The sequence below is a fragment of the Nansenia antarctica genome (genome assembly GCF_963989245.1).
Source record: "Nansenia antarctica genome assembly, chromosome: 5".
Classification (NCBI taxonomy): domain Eukaryota; kingdom Metazoa; phylum Chordata; class Actinopteri; order Argentiniformes; family Microstomatidae; genus Nansenia; species Nansenia antarctica.
In genome coordinates this window covers 62,288,805-62,316,304 of record NC_137690.1, presented here as the reverse complement: position 1 = coordinate 62,316,304, position 27,500 = coordinate 62,288,805, and the positions used below count along the sequence as shown (strand labels likewise).

General features: G+C 45.6%; 1 protein-coding gene across 1 annotated transcript in view; it reads right to left on the bottom strand.

Moving 5' to 3' along the window:
- Window positions 1-27,500, bottom strand: part of gabbr2 (gamma-aminobutyric acid (GABA) B receptor, 2) — a gene marked incomplete at both ends in the record, with an annotated part of 193,725 nt that overhangs the window by 46,650 nt on the left and 119,575 nt on the right. Inside the window, 9 exons of the mRNA XM_080530897.1 lie at window positions 1,548-1,670; window positions 6,509-6,616; window positions 8,091-8,223; window positions 8,458-8,608; window positions 9,627-9,707; window positions 13,517-13,577; window positions 22,785-23,027; window positions 23,419-23,607; window positions 23,896-23,961. Of these exons, the coding sequence (XP_080387023.1) occupies window positions 1,548-1,670; window positions 6,509-6,616; window positions 8,091-8,223; window positions 8,458-8,608; window positions 9,627-9,707; window positions 13,517-13,577; window positions 22,785-23,027; window positions 23,419-23,607; window positions 23,896-23,961 (1,155 nt within the window). The remainder of the gene's footprint in view (window positions 1-1,547; window positions 1,671-6,508; window positions 6,617-8,090; window positions 8,224-8,457; window positions 8,609-9,626; window positions 9,708-13,516; window positions 13,578-22,784; window positions 23,028-23,418; window positions 23,608-23,895; window positions 23,962-27,500) is intronic.

Below are 27,500 nucleotides of genomic sequence, written 5' to 3'. Positions count from 1 at the left end.
TGATTTTATAGAACTTTTCAATAGACTTGGCAAGCTTAAGTTTGAAACATTCATTAGTGGACCTCTGCCCGCAGTGGGTTAGGGTTAGTTGCACCCATCGATAACTAAAACGGAACTACCCCTCAGAACTACCCCTCAAACAGAAACAGAAAGAAAACTCCAACTCTGACACTATGACCGACTTCTCAGCACTACTTGAAGTAGTAATTGAAAATTCTGAAACTCTGAGAGTTTCAGCCCTTGCTTCCCACGCAGGATGACGCAAGCAAGAAAACATGAAAACAGGCAGGCTTTAGGTGGGTTAATAGCATCAAAGAACCCTCCGGAAACCCCCCCCCCCCCCCCGGAACCCACCACCAGGGCTCACCCTCTCGTCAGAGCCACAGGCTGACGGTCTCAGTCTAGCTGCTGATTGGATGAGGTCAGGCACTTAAAGCATCTCATCCAATGACGTTGGTGTTTAACGGAGGTGGGACAGTCAGAACCTGGAGGATGTGAGGGTTCTCTGGCCTACATGGAGATGTCTGGAGGACTTGAAAGGCGCCTAATTAAGGGAAAATATCCACTTAGTAGTGCACCCCTGGCATGTCTGATGAAACTGTGGCACGCCATCAAAGGCAGATACTTTTAAATCAGATTTATAAGTAATTGGGTTTGCTATTACTGCTGCAGATAGCTGTGTTCAACTATCCACTTTCTTGTATCCTGAGGATGTTTGTTACATATCACCAACAAATCAAATAATATGACAATGCTATATACAGTACATTTCCTATATTCGTGTTGTGGTCCAATCATAAGAGCATCCGGTAAATGATCATTTACACTGTTACAAACAGGTGAACCAAATCCCCCAGCTACCTCAACTAGCCCCCAAATGAGATGAGATGCAACATGTTTACATGTAAGACGAATGGCATCCAATCAGAGGCCTCGTTAGATCGTTCCTCATACAGACGTCACCATCTCCGAACACTCATCAATGTGTGAATGTGGAGTGCCGACACCCTAATGCCATTTACCGTACACGCACCCAACAACCGATTCTGGAGACGTTGAGCTCCCCCAACAACCAATGAGAGAAAAGCTACACCGCCTCCCAACCAATCCCCTACCCCCCCTACGTCAGCAAGGGGCAGAGTCTTGCCAAGTGTTTATTTTCCGACGGGCCTTGCCAATACCCCGCAGCCCGGCTGGGGGGGAGGCACAGATCAAGAGGTAGTGGTGACACATCGCACCCTCCCCTGACCCAGAATAACAACCACAACCCAGACGCTGACTGGCCTGACATTTAGGTCAAAAACCAGAAAAAAATCAAAACCACAACCATTTTCAGAGGATCTGTGTCCCCAGAAAAATAGGAATCATAATATGATGGTATATGAATAACACATCATGATTGTTTGAGTCTAGACACCAACTGATATCACATATCCTGACATATCCCAATTCTAGGCTATTATCAGGGTTGACTGTTTCACTTGGGGCGTCCGGGCCCTTGCTGACTGGTCTTTATCATGGTAAATGAGGATAAACGGAGCACGGACCTCCAGGCTGTACTTCTCCACGGTCCTCTTCAGCGGGTCCACGATCTGCCAGCAGATGAGGATGCACAGGTCAATCAGCAGCATCCCACCCACGATGATCAGCAGCTTCTGGTCCTTGATAATCTGGAGGAGAGGAGAGAGAGAGGAGAGAGGTGGAGGATGAGAGAGGGGTGAATGAAGGGTGAGAGACAGAGAGAGGGAGAGGTGCGAGGACACCGACAGCGAACAAACAGCCCTGATGTCGGTAAAAAAAAAAAAGGCCCTCTTTTGTACTCTGAACTTTGACAGGATGAAAGACGGCCCCCCTGTCTGATCTTTATTTTTAACAGCATTTGACCCTTCTAAGCATCCAGATCAAACACCCACGCACGCACACACACACACACACACACACACACACACACACACACACACACACACACACACACAGTCTAACGGTCTAAAAGGTCACTAAATAGCCTCAAGAGAGGGTCTGACCAATAATAACCATGTGATAGAGTTGAGTCCTTAGAGATGAATAGATAGTCAGTATTAGAACATTTCATTGTCCTGTCCCTTTGACCAAGAAATATTTGAGAATGGAAAGCAAAGCTCAGACATGTTTCTGTGTGTGTGTGTGTGTGTGTGTGTGTGTGTGTGTGTGTGCGTGCGTGTGTGTGTGTGTTTGTGTGCCTGTGTAGGTGCGCATGCTGCAGACAGTTAACTGCGGCGGACCCAGGCCTTGAACCAACAGGAAATCCGTCTTGAGACTGAAGGGATGAGCATGCTCCTGGGAAACATAACAACTCCTAATATTTGTTTGTGTGTGATGTTAACGCACGTGTGATGGCACATGTGTGTGTGTTTGCTGTGTTTGTGTGTGTGTATGTGTGTATGTGTGTGTGTGTGTTGTATTTTCCATATCAGTGTGTTGGTGTGTCTCCATCTCTGTAACTCACTCTTAAGTAAATCTCAAAGACAGACAGACAGACAGACAGACAAACAGACAAACAACGCAGGCTGCAGGGGAGTTGGTTGATTGACAGGCCATGTGCTTGCCCAATGCTGAGCCAGGCTCTTTAAGGAGTGAAGGAGTGCTGGGCGCACCTCGCAGAGCCAAGCCCTTATCGAGCGCCTTTCTGATTTGCAGTCTGCTGTCTGGGGGTGGGGGTGGGGGGGGGGGGGAGCATGACGCCAGACCTCTCTGCTTGATGAAGAGACGGCCAACAGCACCAGGGCTCCACGGTGAAATCCACGGCTCTGACAGTAGCCATCGCTCCAAAGAGACAAAGCGTCTGCACTCAATAACTGTGGAGGGACTGGTGTGGGGCTTGCTTGCTTGTGTGTGTGTGTGTGTGTGTGTGTGTGTGTGTGTGTGTGTGTGTGCCTGTGTAGGTGCACATGCTGCAGACGGTTAACTGTGGCGGACCCAGGCCTTGAACCAACAGGGAATCCGTCTTGAGACTGAAGGGATGAGCATGCTCCTGGGCTGAGGCTGCTCCTGGGAAACATTTGTTTTGTCTCTGCTCCGATGGAGAGAGAGAGAGAGAGAGAGAGAGAGAGAGAGAGAGAGAGAGAGAGAGAGAGAGAGAGAGAGAGAGAGAGAGAGAGAGAGAGAGAGAGAGAGAGAGAATCTACACTGGGATAATTGGGTGAGGTGTCATTGGCATAGCAACGAGAGCAAGCCTCCCACAGTTCATAGGCGCAAAGACAGTTTGTTTTGTTTTGTCTTACAGCTACTACTTGAAATAATAATGTTCACGCATAAATCCCCTTTTGAATTAAACATAAAGGTCATCCGTTTGTAACACACTACTGAATATCAAGCGTGTCTGTGCGCTGACCCGAGACTTGAAGATGATAGGCAAACCAGTGCTGACCCTGTCACTGTCTCGATCTCTTACACAACCTGTCTTTCTCCCAGTTCTCTCTCTCTGCTCTATTATTCCCTCCCCCAACACCTCTTTTCCTTCCTCCCCCACTGTGTTTCTCTCTCTCTCTCTGTCTCTCTCTCTCTCTCTCTCTCTCTCTCTCTCTCTCTGACAGCTCTCCCACACTTCCTCCCATGTCCATCAGCCCACACGTTTACCCAGGATGTGAGGACTATAAATATCAAAAGGCCAGCATAGCTCTGACACAGAGGGCTGGTAAAGCTTTACATAACCTCACCAGCTACAAAAGCATAGTGTGTCCTTCCTTTTCTTTTCAATATAGCAAAAATTCTCAATTGAAAACAGGTCGGTATCTATTACATAAAAGCACACGTAGATGCAGACGCGAGCACACACACGCTCACACACACACACACACACACACACACACACACACACACACACACACACACACACGTTATTGACCAAAGGTGAGTGGTAAACTATTGATGGCTTAAACCACCAAACCCCCACTTTCGGTCTGTTTTCACCCTGTTGGGGAAGTACTGTAGATAACCAGCAGATTCCGTCCAAAGGGAACTCCTGGGTGTTGTGACCTGCCGTGCGAGTCTGTAATGGCTTTTGTGGGGGATCGATGCTGGGTCCTTTGGGGGGCTGAAGTGGCTGAGTGTGGCTGAGTGTGGCTGGCGGCCTGCATTGCCAGGCCTCACACTATGAGCAAAACACACCTCTTAGGCCTGGGTTCTCCTGTTACTGTTGTTTGTTTACAAAACGAACCGTGTTGAATTGTGTTCTAGGGGTTTAGATATTGGCTCGGAAAAAAACGGTAGATATGCTAAAACTGCGTTCCAAGCCATCCATGAAGCTTTGACAGCCGTACAGCTAAGAAAGGGGTCCCAGAGGGGGGTTTGTACATGCCTTCTGTTGCGTGTAAAAATCAATAAAACATTTATACAGTAAATACATAAATGAAAGACAATAGCCAAACAATGGCTGTAACAAAGTTACGTTTTGCAGTACATGTGAGAGCATTTTGAGGGAACTATAATTCTGGGGTGTATTAACACTGTGGTGTATTAACACTGCGGTGTATTAACGCTGCAAAGTTCGAAGGTGTTTTGTGCACTGTTACACCCTGTTGTTTATTAACACTTATGGCTGATAAGGTGATAATGATGCTACATGTGGTATGATAATGTCAGTTCATTACCATATATGGTAATGAGAAGAGCTGACAGGAAGGGAAGACCAGGAACAACCTGGCCACCATGGTGTATTGTCTTGTGAGATCATACTGCCCATTCAGTAAACACTCCTCTAGGAGATTCTACTGCTCTCTGGTGGGGCCCCTTAAGCCCAATGCACACGGCCCCAATTTTGTCACACCGCCGAATTCGATTCCATTGTTTTGAATGAGACAATGCACACGGTGTGCGATGCGATTTTGTCGCACGACAACATTCGATTCTACATTCACACCAATTGAAATAATTCAAAGAATTGAGAATCGAATGTTCGGCAGTGCGACACAATTGGGGCCGTGTGCATTGGGCTTTACATCCACAGAGGATGCTGTCTCAAGACCTGACCAAAACTCACCACAAAGCATACGATCTCACAAGACCACAACATTGACCGTATCATTACAAATCCAAATCCAAATCTTCTATTATGATCTTTGGTAGTAGACAGAAACTCAAATCTAAACCCGGTTCCTGTTTAATATCCTGTAATGATGGCACTAACTCTGCATAAAGTTGACACAATTAAATATCTTGGTGTATGGCTTGATTCCAATCTCTCATTCAAATCACACATCGATCATACGTTTGCATAAGGTCAACGTTGGAATCAATACTCTATATCGATCTCGTAATTGCTTTTCACCCCAAAAAACTTGCCAAACAATACAAACTTGTCCCGCTTAACACAGCATAACAGCATCTGCTGATTTGTCCTTGGATGTCCTGTTCTCACTCACCATTGTTACATGTATCAGGCACTTAAATTCCCATCTCCATATGTAAGAAGACACATGCACTGGCTTCAATTTATATTTAAAATGTATTAATCTAAATTATCCCCTCTATTTAAAATAGTATCTTGTTCCTTTTACATCAAATTACCGATCTAGGCACTCCTCTCAGTTCCATTTCACTATTCCTCACGTTAAGAAAACAATTGGCAAAAGAGCCTTTAACTTTAAAGCCCCAGCTGATTGGAATAATTTACCAGTTAACATTAGATCCATCACATCTTTTGGTAGATTTAAGCATGCACTGTCTTCTTACTTTGTGACTGACTGTTATCTCTGAAGTTGTCAGCGTTTACACTTAATATATTATATTCATCTGTCTAAAGTATCGATGTAGATCTACTTTCCCTTAGTCTTTTGCCACTTTGGCCACTTTGGCCATGTTGCGGTTGTAATGTTTTCAATGTTTTCAATGTTTTTCAATAAGTAATGTATGTTGTTGTTGTTTGTCTCTTGTCTGTCTGTATTTTGTCACAATTGTACTCTGTTGTTATGATTGTGATATATGTTGGGACCCTCTCTAAAACGAGATGACACATCTCAAGGGTTTTATCCTAAGAAATGTCAATTACAATCCCATTCTCCCTTTTTCTCCCTCTTTCCTTCCTCTCTCCTATCATAGTGCAGACGCATAATATGTAATATTATGTAATGATACATGAATCACCCTTATACAAAGTTCTTCTGGTGTTAAACCTGTGAGTACTATAATAGCCAATTACAATGCTGGGTCTGTCTGTTCTGCCTGAGTGCAGCAGGAATCCTCGACAGACCGTGCGACCTGGTGGTTCAACACAGCAACACAAAACTCTCCCCCGCTTCCGTGTTATGAAGCTGGCTGATTCTCACAAAATGGTGACCTTTGGCTAGCTTCACGTTGGCATTAGCTTCGAAATCGAGTAATTACTGTGCTTGGGCTCCGTCACTGTTAAAGGCAGGGGAAGACATGAGGCTGCCCAGAGGTGAGACTGCTTTATGTGATGGCTCATTTAATGACATGTGACATTTAATGGCAGTGTTAAGGGGTATTGTTAGTACAGTTTACGACGTCTTACCTTCTTCTTCATCTTTACGTTCTTGAAGATGGCATGGACTCTCCAGGTCTTGGCGAACATGGCACCAAACGCTGTCGTGTAGCCTACAATGAGGATCCATGTTCGAACCTGTGAGGGAAAGACAGGAACAGATTTCCATCACTACCATCTAGTAGAGATTTCCATCCATCTAGTACATAGAGAGAAGTTCACCAAAAGCAGAAGTCAGCTAAAAATAGAATCCTGTCATCATTTTATGGAGTTAAACATCCAGACATTAGTGAAAGTCTCAGACTAATGTTGGCATGGCTGTCAAAATTGGCAATGTGTATTTTTATAATGAGGGGCACAGAAGCATCTCTCTGTCGATGATCAATGGTTCAACTCTTCAACGTTGCTTATCCCAAAGTGTAACAGGAAATAGTAGAAATAGCAGAATCTCTATGAAGTAAAGTGTTTCCGAGAAAACAATAATTGAGTGTCTCCCACAGAGTGTCTCCCACAGTATTAAGTGCTTAAAACTCCCAGTAAATGCCTAGATAGGGGTTCGGTTGTATGCCATTTTTTTTTAAAGCACAAAATGGACAAAGAAACCAATATCTGCACCACCAGTGAGACTGAAACAGCAGCAGGTCCATTTATCCTCAGCGGACAGAAGAATAGCTCTGCTGAACCCTCCAACCCTCCTGCCAGAGGGGCACCCACATTCTGATGAAATGCTCCATACCAGCCGCCCACGAAGGCCTCCAAAGGCCTGGCACACAAATAACCAGGTGTGTGTGGTGGATGAAAAGAGACCTGGCTCTGGCCTCACAGTCCTAGGGGTAACAAATGACCTCTCTCCTCCTTCTCATTGCTTTTGATAGGCCGTGATGAACCGGGCACTAGCATTCTGCTTGAGAAGTTTAAATAGAAATAAAAAAAAACATCAAACTGTTGAGTGTGTGTCCGTCTGTATCTCGGTGTGTCTACCAGACAACATATCAAACAGAGAGGTAATAGAGCTAGAGAGGGCTAGAGAAGGAGATTAAAACAACAGTTACCATACAAAACAAGAACGGTGCGTATTTGAAAGGCGGTTCACACTCTCTGCTTTCGCACTTCAGCTCTGATGTGACAGGTTCCATTTTGGCTCTGAGGTTGAGCCGAGCGGGACCGGGCGCTGGCAGGTCTGACGTGCCGTGCCTAACATTATTTAGGGAATCTCTCTGTGGAAGCCAGTTATCACTGTAATCAAAGCTCTTTAATTAAACCAGAGCTAAGATAGTCACGTTCAAACGCTTGCTGGGGGAGAAGCTTAATGTGCTCCATGTTAGTAAAGGCCCAGGGACTGATTCAATCAGCTCCCATTATGAGGGCCCCCCCCCCCCCACCCACCCCAACCCCCCTTCCTCACCTTCGGGGGGAGGGGGAAACGCTGTAGCGCTAGTTTAGCTCTCACACGTTAGTGATTCCTGTGCAATGTTACTATCATAACATTGTCATGACTCTAGTGATGATATTGTATATACATGTTGTTACTGTTCATAATCAGTTTGGGACACAAACACAGAGACACCTCATGCGCGGTATAGTGTTCTCGCAGCGGACCCTTTTCACTCACAGTGCACAGGGTCTCAAACTCCTTGTCGGACACGAAGGAGCCGTCCAGGCCGAAGAGGAAGATGGAGGCGTAGGACAGCATGCCTCCCAGGATGATCAGGTTATTCATGTAAGGGCTGGACATCTTGATCAGTCTACGGAGAGAGGAGAGGGACATACGTACATAGTAGGTCAGTGAGAGCTGGGTGAAATGGGACAATACAGAGGTAGAAGCCAGAGATCGGAGCATTTGGGATCGGATTGCAAGTCATTCCCTCCTTTCTCACCGCCACCCCCCCCACTCCCCCCCCTTTAACCCTCTTTCCCTCCTCCACCCCTGTTTACCTCCTTGCCTGCCCCCCCCCCCCCCTCCCCAACTCCCTCCTGACCTGTGGTTGCGGTTCTTGATGTTGAAGCAGAGGAAGGCCCCTGCCATGAGCATGCCCAGGATGGTGATGGTGGACAGGATGCTGTAGAGGGGCACGCTGATGCGCCGGCGCTGCAGACGGACAAACGTCCGGTCCTTGGGCGGCTCCACTCCTGACGAAGAGTCGACATACCAAAACAATGTATAAGTCCTTATCCTGGTCACTTAGTAACGTGCACTTTCCCATTTTCCAATAGAGTGACAGTGGATGGGGTCCACCTGATGGCTTTTAGCTGGATTGCCCCATTCACTGTATAGTGTAACACTATATATACAAAACAATAATAAAGTCAAAGTATTGTACATAAAAACATTAACAAGCCTTTTGGATTCTATCTCCTCCGCTCAGAGAATGTACTGTACGATACAACGTCAGTTGCTGTGGTCACCAACCACTGTGTTTTCTTTAGTCTTCTTTTCTGAGCCTTTGCCAGTGTGCCAATCGATTTCAAAGGCTCATCTTACACAGCTCTGTTTCCTTTGGTTGGCGATATAGAAGCAAGTGTTTTAGTTGAAACTACCCAAGATTGTGTGTACATGGGGCAAGGGGAGGAAGGGGGAGGAGTAATCACCAGGGATCGAACAAATTACAAAGAATGTAACACAAGCAAACATGGAGAGAAAAACTCTAGTGAATAATTTATTTGGGAAGACCCGGTGGAGTGCCCTGGGTCTCACAGAGAGGCTGCACAGTGTGTGTGTGTGTGTGTGTGCGTGTGTGTATGTGTGTGTGTGTGTGTGTGTGTGTGTGTGTATGTGTGTGTGTGTGTGTGTGTATGTGTGTGTGTATGTCTGTGTGCGTGTGTGTATGTATGTCTGTGTGCGTGTGTGTATGTGTGTGTATGTATGTCTGTGTGCGTGTGTGTATGTGTGTGTATGTATGTCTGTGTGCGTGTGTGTGTGTGTGTGTGTGTGTGTGTGTGTGTGTGTGCGCGCATGCGTGCGTTTGAGTGACATGAGAAATGAACACCTCCCCCGTACACACACAGATGGCACATACACATTTTCCCTTGTTAATGCAGAGACACATCGCCCACTCTCTGTCGTCCAATCTCTCTCTCTCTGTCTCGCACACATAAAGACACACACACGCACGCACACTCTCTCTCACACACACACACACACACACACCTTGGAACTTGATGGTGTTGTTGATGAGGTCCAGCACATCTGCTATAGCGTTGTACTCCCCCACCTTCACCTCCTTGCCCTCTGTTGGGAACAACACACACACAGAAGGACACATCAGACAACAGAGCCCCAGTTCAACATACTGTTTCTCATTCATACTCTGTGTTTCAGGCACGTACAGTAACATTATCTCTCTCATACGCATACTGTGTTTGTGTCGAGCTCCGAAAAAGACAACCGGGGACCGAATGCTGCAAGGTCAGAGTAAAGCAAAAAGGTAATTGGTTGTGATACATCATGGATAGACCTGCAGTTTTACAGCACTGTGCACACACGATAGAGCACAGAACTGGGCCTCAGGAGGGGAAACAATAAATATAACCAATTGTGTGCTGGGCATTTGTAACGCAATATACATTGACTTTTACCGTTTTTCATAGATACTGTAAAACTCGTTTAAATTGCAATACATCCATGGCCATAACTTGGATCAGTCTCGCCGGAGCCTTGTTTAAACTGGGCTATTTCCTTCATGAGCATCTTAAAGCTTGTATTGGTCCCACATGTGTAATAGTGGCTGGGTATTGACCCTGTCACGCACGCCGCCTCCATCACTCTCACTCCAATAAAGCCCGGCTCACGTCCTTCAGACCGTACTGGGGAAGGCGGAAGAGGAGGAGAGACAATTGAATTGATTACTCAATCTCTCTTTCTCTTTCTCTCTGTCCTTATATGTTTCTTTTTCTCTTTTTCTCTCTCTCTCTCAGAGGAACCCAGGTTATTTGCTGTGACAGTTGTCAAGACGATTTTAGGTTTAATTCATTCTATAGGCCTATTTTTTTTTATTATTGTTATTTTACATAACAAGCACATCATCTTCAGCTACTAAAGGTATGTCTGGATAAATAAAACAGACCATCTCTTCTGAGTCTGTATGGACAAGCGACAGCTTAAGTTAGTGAGTTGGTGACGTCCATCTCAAACCCCAATCTCTGAGGCTCCGCCTCCTCATCCTGTCTGAGATTACCTCAGCGAATCAGTCTCCTGCACCTCCCTGTCAGAAACCTCCATGGACCACTAAGCATTCACTGGTGCAATACGCCCCTCCTCCCCCCCTTCTCTGAACCCATACATGTGACAGCATTGGCTACGGTAAGGGTTCAGATTGAGGATGATGCTCAGTGGCTTGAAAAGGGACCCAATGCCCACCTTAATAATAATAATAATACATTTTATTTATGGGCGCCTTTCAAGGCTCTCAAGGACACCTTACAAGACAGTTTAAAACCACATATCAAAAACATTAAAATCAACAAAGCAAAATGAGATAAAAACAGCAAAATCAGATATAACAACAAACAAAATACATGAGATCAAACCAAGTAAGCCGTTGTGAAAAGGTGTGTTTTAAGACAGGATTTGAAAGTGGTGAGAGTGTCAATATTGCGTAAGTTGGGTGGCAGAGAGTTCCAGAGGCGGGGAGCAGAGCGGCTGAAGGCTCTAGACCCCATAGTAGTCAGGCGGGCAGAAGGGATGACAAGTTGGTTGGCAGAGGAGGATCTGAGACTATGGGAGGGAGTGTGAGTAAGAAGGAGTTCAGAGAGGTATGAGGGTGCTAGGTTATGGAGAGCCTTAAAGGTGAGAAGGAGAATCTTAAAGTGAATACGGAATTTGATGGGGAGCCAGTGAAGTTGTTGGAGAACTGGAGTGATATGGTGAATGGAGGGAGTTCTAGTGATGATGCGTGCAGCTGAGTTCTGGACCAGTTGGAGTTTATGGAGACATTTGTGTGGGAGACCGAAGAGGATGGCATTACAATAGTCTAAACGCGAAGTAACCAGGGCATGGACAAGAATGGCGGTGCTGGAGGGTGTAAGTGATGGATGGAGACGATTAATGTTGCGTAGGTGGAAATATGCAGACCGAGTGACATTGTTGCTGTGAGATTCGAAGGATAATGAGCTTGAATTCACTGAGTTCAAGAGGTATTTCAAAAATATCCCTAAGCTTGCCTTAACACTTAATCAGCCATGAGGGCTCATTTGACCCTTGTGAGTAAATATTGTTTTTTATATCTTTGCACTCGATAAAATGTCATGACTTTCCCTAGATAAGTGCGTTATACCACCCAGTATCCTTACATTGTCAAAATCACATCAGGATAAGCTAATATAAAGCTATTTTGTAGTTTTTCTGTGTAGGAAGCAGCTAATTTGCAAGCGGCCAACTAGTGGTCGTTGTGTGTAAATAGCAGCTTAGAATTGTAAAGACTACTCTAAAACTACTCTTTTAGTAGGTAAAAAAGGCACAGCTGTTCTAGTGTTAAGCGTAGATGTGATGCTAACGCATCTCCTCTCTCCAGCCTCACCACCCTGGGTGTCCCAGGTGTTGAACACACAGTAAAGGTGAACAGTACACAGAGGGCAGACGACGGAGGGTGAGATCAAGACTCTGACAGTGACAGATCCTTCTGAGGGTGATCTGAAGTTAAACCTCAGGCTCCAGCCGAGGACGATTGGCAGGATGGAGTCGAGGATCAGTGCTGAAGATGGATGACTGGGGGAGAGTAGCGGATCAGTGCCTATTTAAATATTCACCCTGGGCTATCCCTCCTCTCTCCACTCCCTGCTCTGCTCTGGAGTGTCAAGGAATCGTCACACAGTCTCTGACAAGCTCTCTTGTGTGGGTGGGTGGGTGGGTGGTAGGGGGGGGGGGGGGGTTAGTGAGACATAATAACGCCAAGAGATGGATGGAGGGAGAGAGAGGATACGAGGAGGGTAGGCTGTGCAGAAGGGAAAATAGTAGAAAAGAGAGGGAGACAAATAGGCACTTGTGTGATCTTTCTCACAGTACTCAAGCTACAGCCCACTCCAGTTCACCGATGATAACATTTCTTCCCGTTACTTATCCATGATCACCAGTTGCCAGTTCAAATAGACAGCCAACTTAATCAAATCACAACTATACAGGTCTCCCTGTCCCAAGGGTTAGGGTTAGGGTTACACACACACACACACACACCCACACACATACACACTCACGCTCACTCACGCACACCCACATAGAAGGTTGCTGATGCTGCTGGCTGGGAGCTGGGAATTCCCAAAATAAAGATCCAATCTCACCCAGCAAACACTGATTGGATGACACCTGAGGGCCCTACAGCATGGACTGGAACAGTATGACATCATCATACAGAAAACGACAAAAATATTCTTTTTTGTATCACATCAGATACATCTGGTACTATAATATCCATATTCCATGTTATATACCAAACAACACTGGGTCAGAAAAAAGGCTGCTTTGCACAGGAGATTGGAGATGGAGAGTTTATAACAAGCTGCAGCGGGTGATACGCTCGGCGGAGAGGGTGATTGGCTGCCCTTTGCCCCCCCTTGAGGCCCTGTTTAAAAGTAGGGCTTTGGGGAGGGCCAGGAAGATCATGGCTGACCCCGCACACCCAGGACACGGTCTCTTCGCCCCACTCCCCTCAGGCAGGAGGGTGCGGTCCCTAAAAACTGTGAAGGCCCGACATACACACAGCTTTTTCCCCACAGCCATCCGGCTCCTAAATGCCGCTGCCCCCCCCCCCCCCCCCTGACCTGACCCCTATCTATCTACCCTCCCTCCACCCCCACCCAGAGAGCTTTGGACTGTCTGGATATGAACACTTGAACACTTGATCTCTGCACTTTATATTTATATTAATTATGACTCTTGCACTTTGATGTTGGTTTGCACTGTCTTGTCCTGTCTTGCACCTGTCCTGCTGTAAACCGTGCTCCATTGTTCCAAACCAAATTCCTAACATGTTTACATGTCATGGCAATAAAAGTCTTCTGATTCTGATTCTGATTCTGATTCAATACTGTTATGCAGATACGTACCTTGAAACTGTGTGAATTTGATGGTTCCCATCCTCTCCCCATTTCTGAACATGACTTGGCCCTGCATAGAATAAGAACAAAACGTAATGTAAGCAAGCAATTTATAACACATGAATCACACTATAGTGTGACAAATTGTCCATCTGATACCCATTGATGATGCTAGAACCAGACATTCGCCAGTGGAGAAAATGCCGAGATGCAGACAGAGGAGTACAGACAAAGTGTTGAGAAGATGCTGGATTTTATTTGAATGTAATGCTTTGTTTTCTTGGCATGTGAAGAAGAACTCTTGGCACATCTGAGTGGACAAAGTGGCCGTCTGGCACTGATCTCCTTATTGGATTAGAAGTCGATAAAATGGATCTGTTTATCGAGGTAAACACAATTATCGGTCAGGCAGATTAATTTGCTAATATCTTTCGAATCACAGGAGGTCAGCATGGGATGTTCCATTCCACATTGCACCATTTATCGCAAATCTTTTTCCGAGGGCCTTTTAAAGGGCCGTTTATTAAGTGGAAATATAACCTTTGGCTTCTGGGGATTCATCACTGAACCTTCAAATGTCTTGGAATTACGCCACTGTACATTAAGTGGGTCCGTTTTGTGTTTTTCCCCACCTTATGGTTAAGAGTAGGATTTGGGAATAGGATTAGTGGAACCAAAGTCTGTGCCAAAGGACTATTTCAGCCTGAATCAAATGGATTTTTGTTTTATAACGGACACCGTTGCTATCACTCCAAACTCCACTGAGAAAAATAATCCTCTATAAAAATCACTCATTATATCCAAATATTTTCAGGAAAATAGTCTTGTCAACACACTGCCTCCTTATCCGTGGCAAGGCAAGGCAATGCAAGGCAAGGCAAGTTTATTTGTATAGCACATTTCATACAACAGGGGCAATTCAAAGTGCTTTACATACATTATTTAAAAATACAGCATGAGGAGGATAGTAAGAAAATAAAAATTACAATGAATAAAAGCAAATATAAGAAGTAAATAGATAAAACATGTAATAAGACAATAGTTAATGGATAAAATACATTGATAGAAGTGTTTGTGTTTAATCATAACTGCTGCAAAACATGAAGGTTTGGGCCTGTTTGATTTCTTCAGGGAATTTGTTCCAGGAGCATGTGGCAGCGTGACTGAAAGCTGGTGCACCATGTTTTGTTTTCACTCTTGGAATGATTAGCTGATTAGTCTCAGCTGACCTTAGGGACCTTGCGGGAATATAGGGTGGGAGGAGATCTGATATGTATTTTGTGATTTGTATGTGATTAGGAGGATTTTGAATTCAATTCTCTGAGAGACTGGTAGCCAGTGCAGGGATCTCAGGATTGGGATAATGTGTTCAAACTTCTTTGTTTTTGTTAGAACCCTAGCAGCGGCATTCTGGATCAGCTGCAATTTACGAACAGCTCCTTTAGATAGGCCTGTTAGTTGACCATTACAATACTCTAATCTAATCTAATCAAGTCTACTCAAAACAAATGCATGGATGAGTTTTTTGGACATGAAACCTCTCATTCTTGTTATGTTTTTCAGGTGATAGTAGGCTGATTTAGTTATCGAGTTTATGTGGCTGTTGAAGTTTAGATTGGAGTCTAGAATTACACCAAGATTTCTTTTTTAGTTTGAAGAGAGAGAGAATCGAGTTTTGCACTGACTTTCGATCTTTTGTGAGGTGCACCGAATACAATTATCTCTGTTTTGTCCTTGTTTAGTTGGAGGAAGTTTTGTGTCATCCAGGCGTTTATTTGCTCAATGCAATTACAGAGATTGTCAATGGGACTATAGTCGTTCATAAGTTCATTAAAGAAGATAGTAGAGTATTGGGATGGTCTGTATGAAATTATAAAAATAATTCGAGTGGAACATTTAAAAACAACTGAAAGATATAAAAAAATTCTCTGAAGGATGTCTGTTTGCAGTTAAAACTGTCTCGGAAGAAAGAGCCGATTCCACCACCTTTTTTATGGGATCTAATGACATCTAAGGTTCTAAAATTGGGGGGTGCTGACTCGATAAGAATTGGTGTCTTGTTATCTTTATCTAACCAAGTCTCAGTTATAAATAAGAAATCTAGTTCATAGGAGCTAATCAAGTCGTTGATTAAGAGAGACTTATTAGCTAAGGATCTGGCGTTGAAAAGTGCTAGCTTGAGTGGTTTTGTGTTTGGTCTCTGTGTGGACTGTGTGTGGCAGGGTACAGAAATAAAATTTGAGGGGTGTATAAAGCATTCTGACTTGCAATTAACTGTTCTGTTACTGATATGAACAGGGATAGCAAGAATTGAGAGTCCCAGATTTATATCAGGAATGTCAATGGTATCAACTCTATGGAAGCGGGGACTGTTAGAGCATCAACTGATTATGGGTGTCATCTGGGGGAGAGGGATGGGTGTTGTAGATAGTGTGGGGCGATGTGTATTGTTGATGAGGTTGGTGTCACAGGGAGTGTGGTGCCAGGTGCTGTAGAATGGAGAGTTGCCTGAGATGGAGCAGCTCTCGGGTGAGCTCTACTCCTGTCTTCACCATTTTCTCTAACCTATCTGAGAAAGGCAGGAACGGTGTGAGTTGGAGGAAGGAGAACTCAGTAGACTCAGTGGATGAGTGTCTCTGGGAGTTTGGGGTAGAGTGGTTTGGGAGGTTGGGGGCAGGGAGGGAGGGTGGGGGGAGAGAAAGGGGGCTGCACCGTCACCTTAGTGGGGGTTCAACGAGTTGGCTAACGATTGTCTTGCCCTGGCAACTGTAGAGCGGAGTTCAGAGCATGGGGAGACTGAGAGGTCATCTGCAGCGCGTATTTCATGAGTCGCAGGACTGTGGGGAGAGTTTATCCACTGTGAACAATTCAGCTGGCTGTGCTGAGTCTGAAGAATCCTGCGTTGTAGGCGTTCTAGTTGGTTCAAGAGCAGCGAGGGAAGGGGGAGCAGAGTTTATGAGGTTGAAGAGTATGTCGTTCATTAAATGGTATTCTCCTGATCCGTTTAAGTGTAGGCCATCTCTTTTGAATAGGTTTCTCTGCCTCCAGAATATGTTCCAGTGGTCAATAAATGTCTGCCCTTTAAGTTTGCACGCACCAGAGAGCCACGTGTTAAGGCTTAGGAGCCAGCTGAATTTGAGGCCGGCTGAATTCGAGGTTACCTCTGTCAACAGTGGGTAGCGGTCCACAGATGAATGTTTCAATCTTAAGCTTGTCAAGTCTATTGAAAGTTCCATAAAATTACGTCTCAAGTCTCCTGAGCCCATTTTACTTGAATCGGTTTGTCCCACGTGTAATACGAGACAGTTTGTGTTTTAGACAATGTCTCTTCCAAATCTTTTGTTATTTCTGAAACCGTTAAGTTAGGAAGACAGTGGATATGTAATTTTTTACCTCTTACGTTTCTGATCACCGAGTCTCCAATCAACAATGTATCTTTTGGAGGTGAGGTCTGTTTTATCCGCTGCATATCACACAGAGCTTGAGCTTGTGTCTGCGGTCAGGGAGTCACCAGGGGGGGCGGGGCGGGGAGTCACGTGATTCCCAGGCCTGGGAAATCTTGGCTTGACTCTGGTGTTCTTATCTCGGGCCTTGGGAGTAATGCCAGCTCGCTGCTCCACGGGCCGGTGTCTCAGACTCCTATCTCGGCGCTGTTTAGTCATGCAAGCCCAAGGCTCGGGCCTATCTGTTTGCTAATGATGCTAACGATGCTAACGAGGACTTCAGTTGGCTGTTTTTCAGTAGTTTCGCTGGGGGATAATTCATCTGTCCAGTGCATTTTGCAGCTGTCACCTGCCTCGTTAGCTTTGGGAAGTGTGAATTTTGATTTAAATCCTCTTCAAAGGCTTGCGTGGGTGGAGAACCATTAGCGTAGCGATTCTCGAGTGCGGAGAGTCGGTTCTGGAGAGTATATTCCAATAAGTCTACTCTCTTTGAAAGATCCACACAACTTTGACAGATAGCAGGCATGGTAGGCAAAAGATAGCAAAGAAAGCAATAGGCTAAGGGGAGCAAGTAAGAAGCATGTCTACCGTCCTTCAGCACCCGGAAGCAACCATCAGGACTGTTCAATTAATGCAGCCTGCCATCTGCCCATAGCGCTCCCTAATTAAACATTTAGCTTGAATTTGGGATTACTGGCTTGCACAGAAAAACAGGTGAAAGAGACAGAGAATTAGCATAGAGCTGATTAAAACTGCACTGAGAGAGGAGGAAGGCGACTGAAGAGCCCATTCCGGCTCAAAAGACGCCGGCGCTTTGAAGTAGCTGGGCGGGTTTCCTCCCCTTGTTTGATTTCTGTCTTTGTGTGGCATCTGTGATGTGAGCGTGGAAGAATGAACAGACTGCTGCTCACACACAGTCCTGTCCTGAACCCTAGCCCCTAGCCCCTACCTCCTACCCACTTGAGTAGATCTAAAAGCTTCGGATAGGTACAAGCAATAGCATGTAAATCCAGTCACTTCTAATAGGTAGATCAAGCAGACAACGAAAATAAAAGCAATTGATTCTATTGTGAAGTGTGTTTCTTATTGACTCAGTTTCACTCGCTGTGAGGCTAGTACGTGTATTGTATGTTTCCAGCTATGAGATCATGTACTTCCGATCGCTGCCATTCCTGAGACAAGACCAACCCCTGGTTATGCATTGGCTTATAAACAAGTCGAGCTTCAAAACATGAACGTGAATGGACAGCACGGAAAATACTCAATAGTGTTGTATCCTCATCTTCAGGACCAGAGGTCCACACATCATTTAATCACATAATTACCACAGCCATGAGAGACCAGTGAGAACACTGTCTGAGTCTGTCGTAAGGTCACACTAATAATTATTTCAAAATCCTCTGTGTTGCACTGTGAGGCTGCTCTTGTGGGGCTCTCGGTGAGTTGATCCGGACTAACAGTCCTGCCCGGCACTCAAGTGACCCAGCTGCCCTTGTTGATGATTGCGGTATCACTGTGTATTGGGAGGTGAGGTGACAGTATCACTTTGTTTCTGGAGGTGAGAAAAGTGAGGAAGGTGGGGGGGTTTAGTCCAACAGAGGCCAAGCCTGTAGGCTCCGTGTGTGAAAGGAGTTCCCCTGGGCCTGCAAGAGAGGTATGTGTGCGGGGGCACAGCAGCAGCTAGAGGTAATGAAATCCTCTTCATCCGCACACACGCACACACACACACACACACACACACACACAAGGACACTCTGCCCTCAGGCAGTGTTACTAGCTGTTAGACACCAGATACTGATACCAACACACTGGCTACAGCCAAGACAGAAGAGGTACACAGCACTGTAATCTCAAGATCTCTGTATTTGTTTAGTAGAATGTCATTCAATGTAATTACTTGTTAGTGTGCCTTTAATTGTACAGTATGTGGACATGTATAGTATGCGTAAGGTGATCTTTGTGTGTATTGTATGCTAAGGAGTTGACAGTTAATCAGTACAAGGTACAGTACAAGGAATACTATTCCTAACCATAAAGCATCAGTGAAGGGACAAGAACTACCTTCTCTCCCACAGACACACACATGCAAGCACGTGCACACGCGCACGCACGCACGCACGCACACACACACACACACACACACACACACACACACACACAATCTCTGATTCTAACAGCCTCACGAAGCCCTTTGATTCTCTGGAGGCCTCTCTGAGCTAATGTTGGACTTCCTGTATTGCCTCTGCCACCAGATCAATACGAGACATCCAGAGTGCAGAGGTTACAGTGTGTTTTAACCAGACAGGGAGAGGAGGAGTGTGTGTGTGTGTGTGTGTGTGTGTGTGTGCGTGTGTCGGTGTGTGTGTGTGTGCGTCGGTGTCGGTGTGTGAGTGAGTGTATGTGTGTGTGTGTGTGTATGTGTGTGTGTGTATGTGTGTGTGTATGTGTGTGTGTGTTGTGTGTGTATGTGAGTGTGTGTGTGTGTGTGTGTGTGTGTGTGTGCGTGTATGTTTTTTTGGTATTGATGGATGTACTGCCTGCAGACTCAGTGTGTTATGTGGGTGCGTGTGTTTATGCAGGATACGGTCGCTGGTTCGAGATGCCAGGAGATGGAGAGAAAAGGAGACATGTAGAGAGGGAGAAAGAGGGGTTGGAGAGAAGGAAAGAGAAAAGAGGGAGAGAGAGAGAAAAAAGAAATGTTGGTTGGCGAGTAAGACAGAATTGAAGAGGTAGAAAGAGAGAAAGAGATGGAGAGAGGGGTGAGGGTGTATGTACAGTATGTGTGTGTGTGTGTGTGTGTGTGTGTGTGTGTATGTATGTCAAGGACCAAGGACCCTGATTGTCCAGTTTTCTCAATGATTCCCTTCTCGTTTATATTCAGTACAGTTTCATACTCTGATGCACAATTATGCTCAATCAAAAATGAACACAACCAAGGTGCTTTTCAGACATGGGATTTATAAATGGTACATGTACGAGACATGCAGAATGTGATATTGTCTTGACAGATTATGTCTGTTATTATTGTGTGGGTGTTTAGAATACAGTCTGTGTACAATAGTGTATGCCTCATAGAGCGCTTCTATTGATCTTGCCTGAAACAAAAGTAGTTCTTTCACATAAGATCTTTGATATACACCTGGAACATGTTTTATTAAATCACATTCAAATGTCATGGTCGAGGTTCTCTCCCCCTCAAAGAACACAATCGATCATCGTTCTCAAAACAGTCACATTTATTTGTGTATCCATGTACTGGGATACCCTATTGGCTGTTCAATTAGGGACATATATGGCGCTTCTCCATTGACCAGACCAGGACGGTACAGGATGGCACGCATTTGTACCTTACCCGTACCGTATTTTCAGAAACGCTTCTCCATTATAGACACATTTTTTGCACAAAATGAGTGCAAAAAAGCACACTCAAATCTGGGCAAAAAACCGATTATTATTATTATTATTATTGCAAGCTTTTGGTCTCAAGGCTCTCGGACCATTGTAAACAACAGCTGTACGATGCGTCACTTATCAATCAAACCAGTCAACGGTCTGCAGCGTCACATCGTAGCACGGATAGTACCTTTCGCTCCGAGTCAGGAGGGGTAGCTCACAGGTTCTGGTACGGTACGGGATGGTAGTGGAGAAGCGCCATACTGTATTCTTCTTGGGGTCCACATACAACACAATAGAGGACATAACTATAGTAAAGCACTGCCGTAGACAAAAAAAAATAAACCCGTAGAGACATAATCCTACATGTCCCTACAGCATCGCTCCCAGCAGTACTAATAGTGATGGTGTGCATTCCCAAGAGGACTAAATTGCCCCGCTGCCATCCTGTCAGGCAGGCAGGCAGGCCAGCAGAGGCGGGGACACCCCCAGGGAGATAAGGCTATCTCGGTGTCCATGTCTCCCTCTCTGCACTCTGTCCTCCAGCCCTCAGGGAACCAGGGACCCAGGGACAGGCAGGCTGGCAGCCCACTCCAACCCAGAGATCCAGAGGGAGAGAGAGGTCACAGTGGCCGTTGATGAGGGGCTATAGAAGGGGCTATCCTCCACCCACCCTCTCTCTATCTCGTCCTCTTTCTTCAGTTCTCCCTCTCTCTGCCTCTTTCACTCTCTCTCACTCTTCAGTTCTCTCTTACTCTCCATCCAACATTTCTCTATTTTTTTCTCTCCTCTCTCTCCCTCTATTTCTCTCTCCTTCTCTCCAATCCCTCTTTCTCGCTCTTTCTCCCTCTCTACACGTCTCATTTTCCCTCCAGTCCCCTGGTATCTCTAGCCAGAGGCCGTTTCCTGCATAAACACACACACACACACACCCCCCACCCCCCCACACACACACACGCACGCACGCACACACACACACACACACACACACACACACACGCACACACACACGCACACACACACACACACGCACACACACATACACACACACACACACACACACACACACACACACACACACACACTCATATAACACACTGCAAGCAGGACACTCCATGAATACCCAATGAGGCTGCAGCCCCAGCTCTCTGCCTGGGTACACAGCCCTCTGTCTGCCTGGCTGCCTGTGTTCCTCAGGAGGCCTGGTAACTACCTGGTGGCTCCACACTGTGTATTCTATTAGCCCTCCTGTTTGTCTTCCGATCCACAAATCCCCCACTATGATTGTCTTCCGAAATTACTTACCAGGCCGATCTAATTCAACCAGACTTTGTTTTCCTTTCTTGGTTCTCCTACTCCGATCCCAGAGAGCCACTGGATGTGTGGTGCTTTGGTGCCCACGCCGACACCAAAAGAAACCCGCACATCCACTGACTCTCAGGATCCGAGTTGGAAAACTCTTGTTTAGAGCCACTATTCATGAAGTGGCCTTTACTGTAACATGGACCTGGGGGGGGTGTTGTTTCACAGTTCAACATGAAGTGACACATAGAGCGTAGCTAGGTGTTACAAAAAGCAAGTTGCTTGTAGCCAACATAGCCCCTAAGAAACACTCACATTTACTGTCATATCACAGCCCAATTGCACTTTTTATCCGTCACACAAGAAGAAGTTCGGTAACCCTCTCTAAAATTATCACAGTCTTGGATTGCAATAATTAAAACCTCATCCTCTAAGTGGTCCTTTGACATTTCTGTACTGTACATAGCTGCATAACTTACATGCAAGCTTACTGCTCTGTAGGGCTTAATCATAAGGAACATATTATTCTAGGCATTTGTGTGTCTGGGTGTGTGTGTCTCTGTGTGTGTCTGTGTGTGCATGCGCGTGTGTGTGTGTGTGTCTGTGTGTGTGTGTGTGTGTGTGTGTGTGTGTGTGTGTGTGCGTGCGTGTATGAGTTTGCGTGTGTTTGCGTGTGCGCATGAGCATGTGTGTGTGTGTGTGTCATTGAATCAGGATGGGAAACAGTAGGGGCGGGGAAGGCACAGCTGTTGCATAAAGGTCTTCCCAGATTCGAGGCAAGTCCCGGGTAGAGGGCTTTTCATGCTGTGCCCCCACAGACATGGCTGACCTCAATAAATAAGCTTTAAGCCATCGACCTGAAGGGAAAATTAAAGCACTGACTTCCAGAGAAACATGACATAATAAGGAAATGTGCCTTTTGCATAGTAGAAAAACACTTAAGTGAATGTACTCAAGTCATTACTGTAAAGGTGAACTGCCAAACAAATATTCTCCATGGTCTTGAGAACATTTGTTTGCCCAGCCAACGAGTTAGTCGCTCACATATACAGCAGTATTTCTCCCCAGCGATCAAAACACAAATATAGGGACGGTCGTTTGTATCCTTATATGAAGTCCGAAAAGTCACCAGAACTTACCGTCACGCCGTAGAAGTTGGTTTCGTTCATGACGTCCAGTACCATCTTGCCCACCTCGCGGTCGTCGATGGTGACGTTGTGGTAGGTGTCATGCCTGTCCTTATGTCGGAGCAGCTCCATGACGCGGGTCAACGTCTTAGCGATCACCCAGATGCCATCGTAGGCGAAGCCGTGGAACTTGCTGGCTTCCACCCCCTTCTGCTGTATCTCCTGACTGTACTCCCTCTCATATTCCCTAGGGGTCTGGACAGTAGGTAGGTGGGTCAGGGGTGGGGGGGGGGGGGGGGGGTGGGGGGGGAGTGGAGAACAAGGAGAGGTCCTTAGTGATCCTCATTCATGGTCCTCGAGAGCCACTGTGCGTCTGCGCTTTTGTTCTCAGCACAGCAGTGACACATCTGACTCTGAATCTATCATGGTTTATTTACAGTCGCCTCCGTTAGTTACGTCGACATTTTAACCATTTAGCAGATGCTTTTATCCAAAGTGACTTACAATTAGAGATTGTCTCCCTGGAGTAAAGTACGGCTAAGTGCCTTGCGGTGTTCCTAGGTGGGATTTGAACTCATGACCTTCTGATGACCAGTTCAACTCACTATCCACTAGGCCACCACTACCCCCCATGTTCCACACTCACCCGTCCAGAGATGCCCTTGATTTGTTTGGCGCTGAGGGGTTCAAAGTCCACACTGATGTACCCCTCCATGGCAGTCAGCAACTTCTTGGTGGTACAATTGGTGGAGTTGGCCTGCTCCCACCAGTTGCCCTGGTACCACCCCGGGATAATCCACTGGTACTTATTGCCATACATGTTAAGGTTGTAGGCCTAGGGGTGAGAGAACAGAGTCAATATACGTACCATCACACATGTGAACGCAGCCCACACGTAGAGTATACTGTCCGGCTAACCACCCGCTGTGTTGAGTGTATGTGTATGCACACACACACACACACACACACACACACACACACACACTTAAACAACAGTCTGCATTGACATCTTCATCTTTCTGGACATTTCTAAACATTAAGGTATGATGTTCTGTTAGACACTGACCACTGAGACAGTAATCAGTCAATAATGACTAATAATGATCCAAGGCAGTATACTCACACAGCAGAATACTTTGGAGGCCAGGTTCTCATCAAACTGCCCAATAATGATCCTCACATCGTTATCCTAAAGGGAGTGGAAACTGTTAGTCATGCTCTACAAGCAATGTGCTAATTGTGTGCTACAGTACATGTACTGTACCATTATGATAAACCATAAACCATATGATAAACATATAGTCACAGATCTGTGTGTTGTGTCTGTGGCACTTCAACAAACACACCACACATGCCAAGTGACAAGTTATAATGAGGGCCCAGAGTTTTTTCTGGGCATGTGAAAAAGCTTTTTATTTAAGTTTGAGAATAACTTGTAAAAGGGGCCTTTCACTTGCTATCAGCATAATTCCCACCTTATCAGCACAGCACCGTACAAGAGGACCACTGGGAACTGGGCTTGTGCTTGTGGGTGTTACTTGGCTGGGGATGAGGTAATATCAAGCCACAAAGTGTCAATCCATAACAAAAGGAGACATTAGTGTCAGCAGTGAGATTTGCTTTCCATCTGAAGACGAGAGAGGAGAGCTCTACAAGGAACTGAGAGCACACGGTGCATGATTGAGTCAGTAAATAATTCAGGCCCCCTCTGAAGGAAACACATTGTGTTTCCCACCGTCGGTGCCCAGGCCAATGCTCTGTATCAGAGACCAGCAATCTGTCACTCCCTGAGTTCATGCACATACAGAATCAGAACCAGAATTGCTTTTATTACATCTAATGTACAGGTACACAAGAGTAAAATACTTAGCCTTAGGTTCTTCAACATTGGCATTGCAGCAATGAATGAATGAATGAATGAATGAATGGTCTTTATTGTCATTGCTACAGTACAGGTACCAAACAACGAAATTTAGGAGGGGTGGCTCCCCTGGTGTTAGGAAAGAAAAAAAAAAAAGAAAAAAAACTTTTAAAAAAATCACAAGAAGGGAAGGAGCTGGTTTCCATAAATAAAGGAAATGAATTACTGTACAAAATGTACAAAAGAATGACTGTACAAAATTGCTGTAGAACATACAGACCGCCCCAAACTCTGATCAATGCATATCTAAGGGAGGGGGACGGCTCGAGGTGCCACATGACTAGTGGACCACACCGTCAACGCTCAGAGAGCTACAGAGCCAAAGGCATAACACCTCGAAAAGGTCAGTTTCGACTGCAAACTGTCCTATTGAGCATGAGTGACCCACAGTAAGGGTGACTAGCCCAAGGGCAATGACCATTTTAACCTTATTGCACATTTTATGATTCAATAAATCATAATCAACAATCAATTATTAGCATCCAGTGATGCAATACAAAAGCATTGGGTCATTTGCAAGGTCGCTAACAGGTTAGTGGCTAAATTGTGCTAACATCCTTGCCTCGGAATAGACGTTTTGGTGAGGGTATAAACCACTGCCCTGGGAATAATCTGTCTCATTGTCATGTTCATGAAACCAGTTTGAGATGACTTTTGCTTTGTGACATGGTGCCTTATCATGCATGCTGGAAGAAGATGGGTACATTGTGGCCATGAGGGGATACACATGGTCAGCACAAATACTCAAATAGGCTGTGGCGTTCAAGCAATGATTGATTTGTATTAACAGACCCAAAGTGTGCCAAGAAAACATTCCCCATACCATTACAATACCTGAATGAATGAGAGGGTATAAATTATATAAATAATAATAAAGTGTATAAAGTGTAATTTTATACACGTTATAATAAAGGTCATAAAGTGTTCAGTGAGTGTATACTGGGAGGGATGTGGAAATAAGGACATCGGACACAGCCTAAACCTTGAATTCCAAGTTCGAACATGTTGCACAAGTTAGGGGAACACATCCCTTCACCACTAACTGCAAGTAGTTTGTTGCAAGTGAGATGAAAACTTCAGCTTTGCTGCATAGGTGCATCATCCAATTACAGAACACTGGCCAGGTGATAAACCAAGGAAGTGATGGTAACACAGGTTCGTTGCAGGCAGCCCCATAGACTCTATCTGGAAATATAATATAATTTTGATGGATTGCCGATGGACAAGTTCTCATCGTGACACGCCACTGGTGTTTTGGATTAAATTCCGTATCGATTTCCTATCTACAGCATGCAGCAGGCCAAAGCATTTCCTATGATGCTAAGCTAAGCACATTGCTTTTACATTGATTTAGGGAAACAGCTCCAGTAGTGGGTGCAGTAATAAGGGTCACAGTCCCAGAATGAGTCCAAGCCTTTCGTTTGGCTTCTCTCTAAGCTGTTACAGTTCCTCTTCTTCTAACTTGGTGCATCATTGACAGCTGTGTCTCCCCTGACCCCTGGGTTTACCACACTCGTACTGAATACTGATGGAAGTTCAATAGAGGTTTCCCTAGCCAAGCACTGATATTTACATAATAAGTCATATGTCCATTGATCAGTGGGAACTGACTCAACGACTGCTATCACAGCGCCAATGCCCCGAGGTGGTTGGATTAACCAAACAGGATTACTGATGTTTCAGATGCTTTTGGATGAGATTCACTCTATTCTCAGCGGCTCTGTGTAATGCACCCAGTTTGCTCAACACACACACACACACACACACACAGGCACAAGTGCACGAACACGCACGCACACATGCACACACACACACACACACACCCATGCACACACACACACACACACACACACACACACACGCACGCACGCACGCACGCACGCATGCACGCACGCACGCACGCACACACGCATACACACACACACACACACACACACACACACACACACACACACACACACACACACATACACACACACACAGGACATTTTTGTGTTTTTGAGTTGTAAGTGCAGGTAGTCTGTGGCTACTACACATCCAACCTCAGAATGATTTTTTAAAAAAGTTTGAGGTAGTGTATCTGAAATGGCCCTCATCTCCTCTAGCACCTCCACGGTTCCATTCTGTACTTTCCAAAGCCATCTATACAGCCCCCCCACTACAGCCTGGCGTAGCGTGCGGTCCAAAGTCACCACCAGCTTCCTCCCATCACCACAGAAACCCCAATCAAAAGGCCACTTTACTCCCACAATGCTGTAATGGTCGTCCCATCAGACCCGGAGAGCATGCTGGGACATTTGGGGCTTTTGTGCGGGGTGCTCAGTGTTTCCCTTTTCAGAGACCTCCGCTTGAACCTGGCTCGGCGCCTTCTTCTTCTCTCTCCGTCACCAGCCAGCCCTGAATACGGCCGCTGTTCCCTGGAGGAAGGCACTTAACCCCAATGACTCCAGCTGTGGGGTGGACAATGCCCTCCCCCTGAGACCTGGCACCGTCCACAGTCCAGCACCCAGGAAAACTGTGTGTGTGTGGGAGGCGGGGGGGGACGACGACGACGACGACGACCTGCAGCTACAAAATTAGTCTTTCATTTGTTTTATTATGATTGTCATTGTAAACTCACTCATATTTTTTTATGGCAGCACAAACAGATTTTTTTCCACTAATGTGAACAACTGTGATTATATCATGTTTTTGAATGAATCCTGTCAGTCTTTGTGAGTTCTACAGTACGACTACTACACATAGAGGAGGTGATTATGACACCACGCCAGGTTGTTTATGATGCATTAACATTAGTAACTTTACTA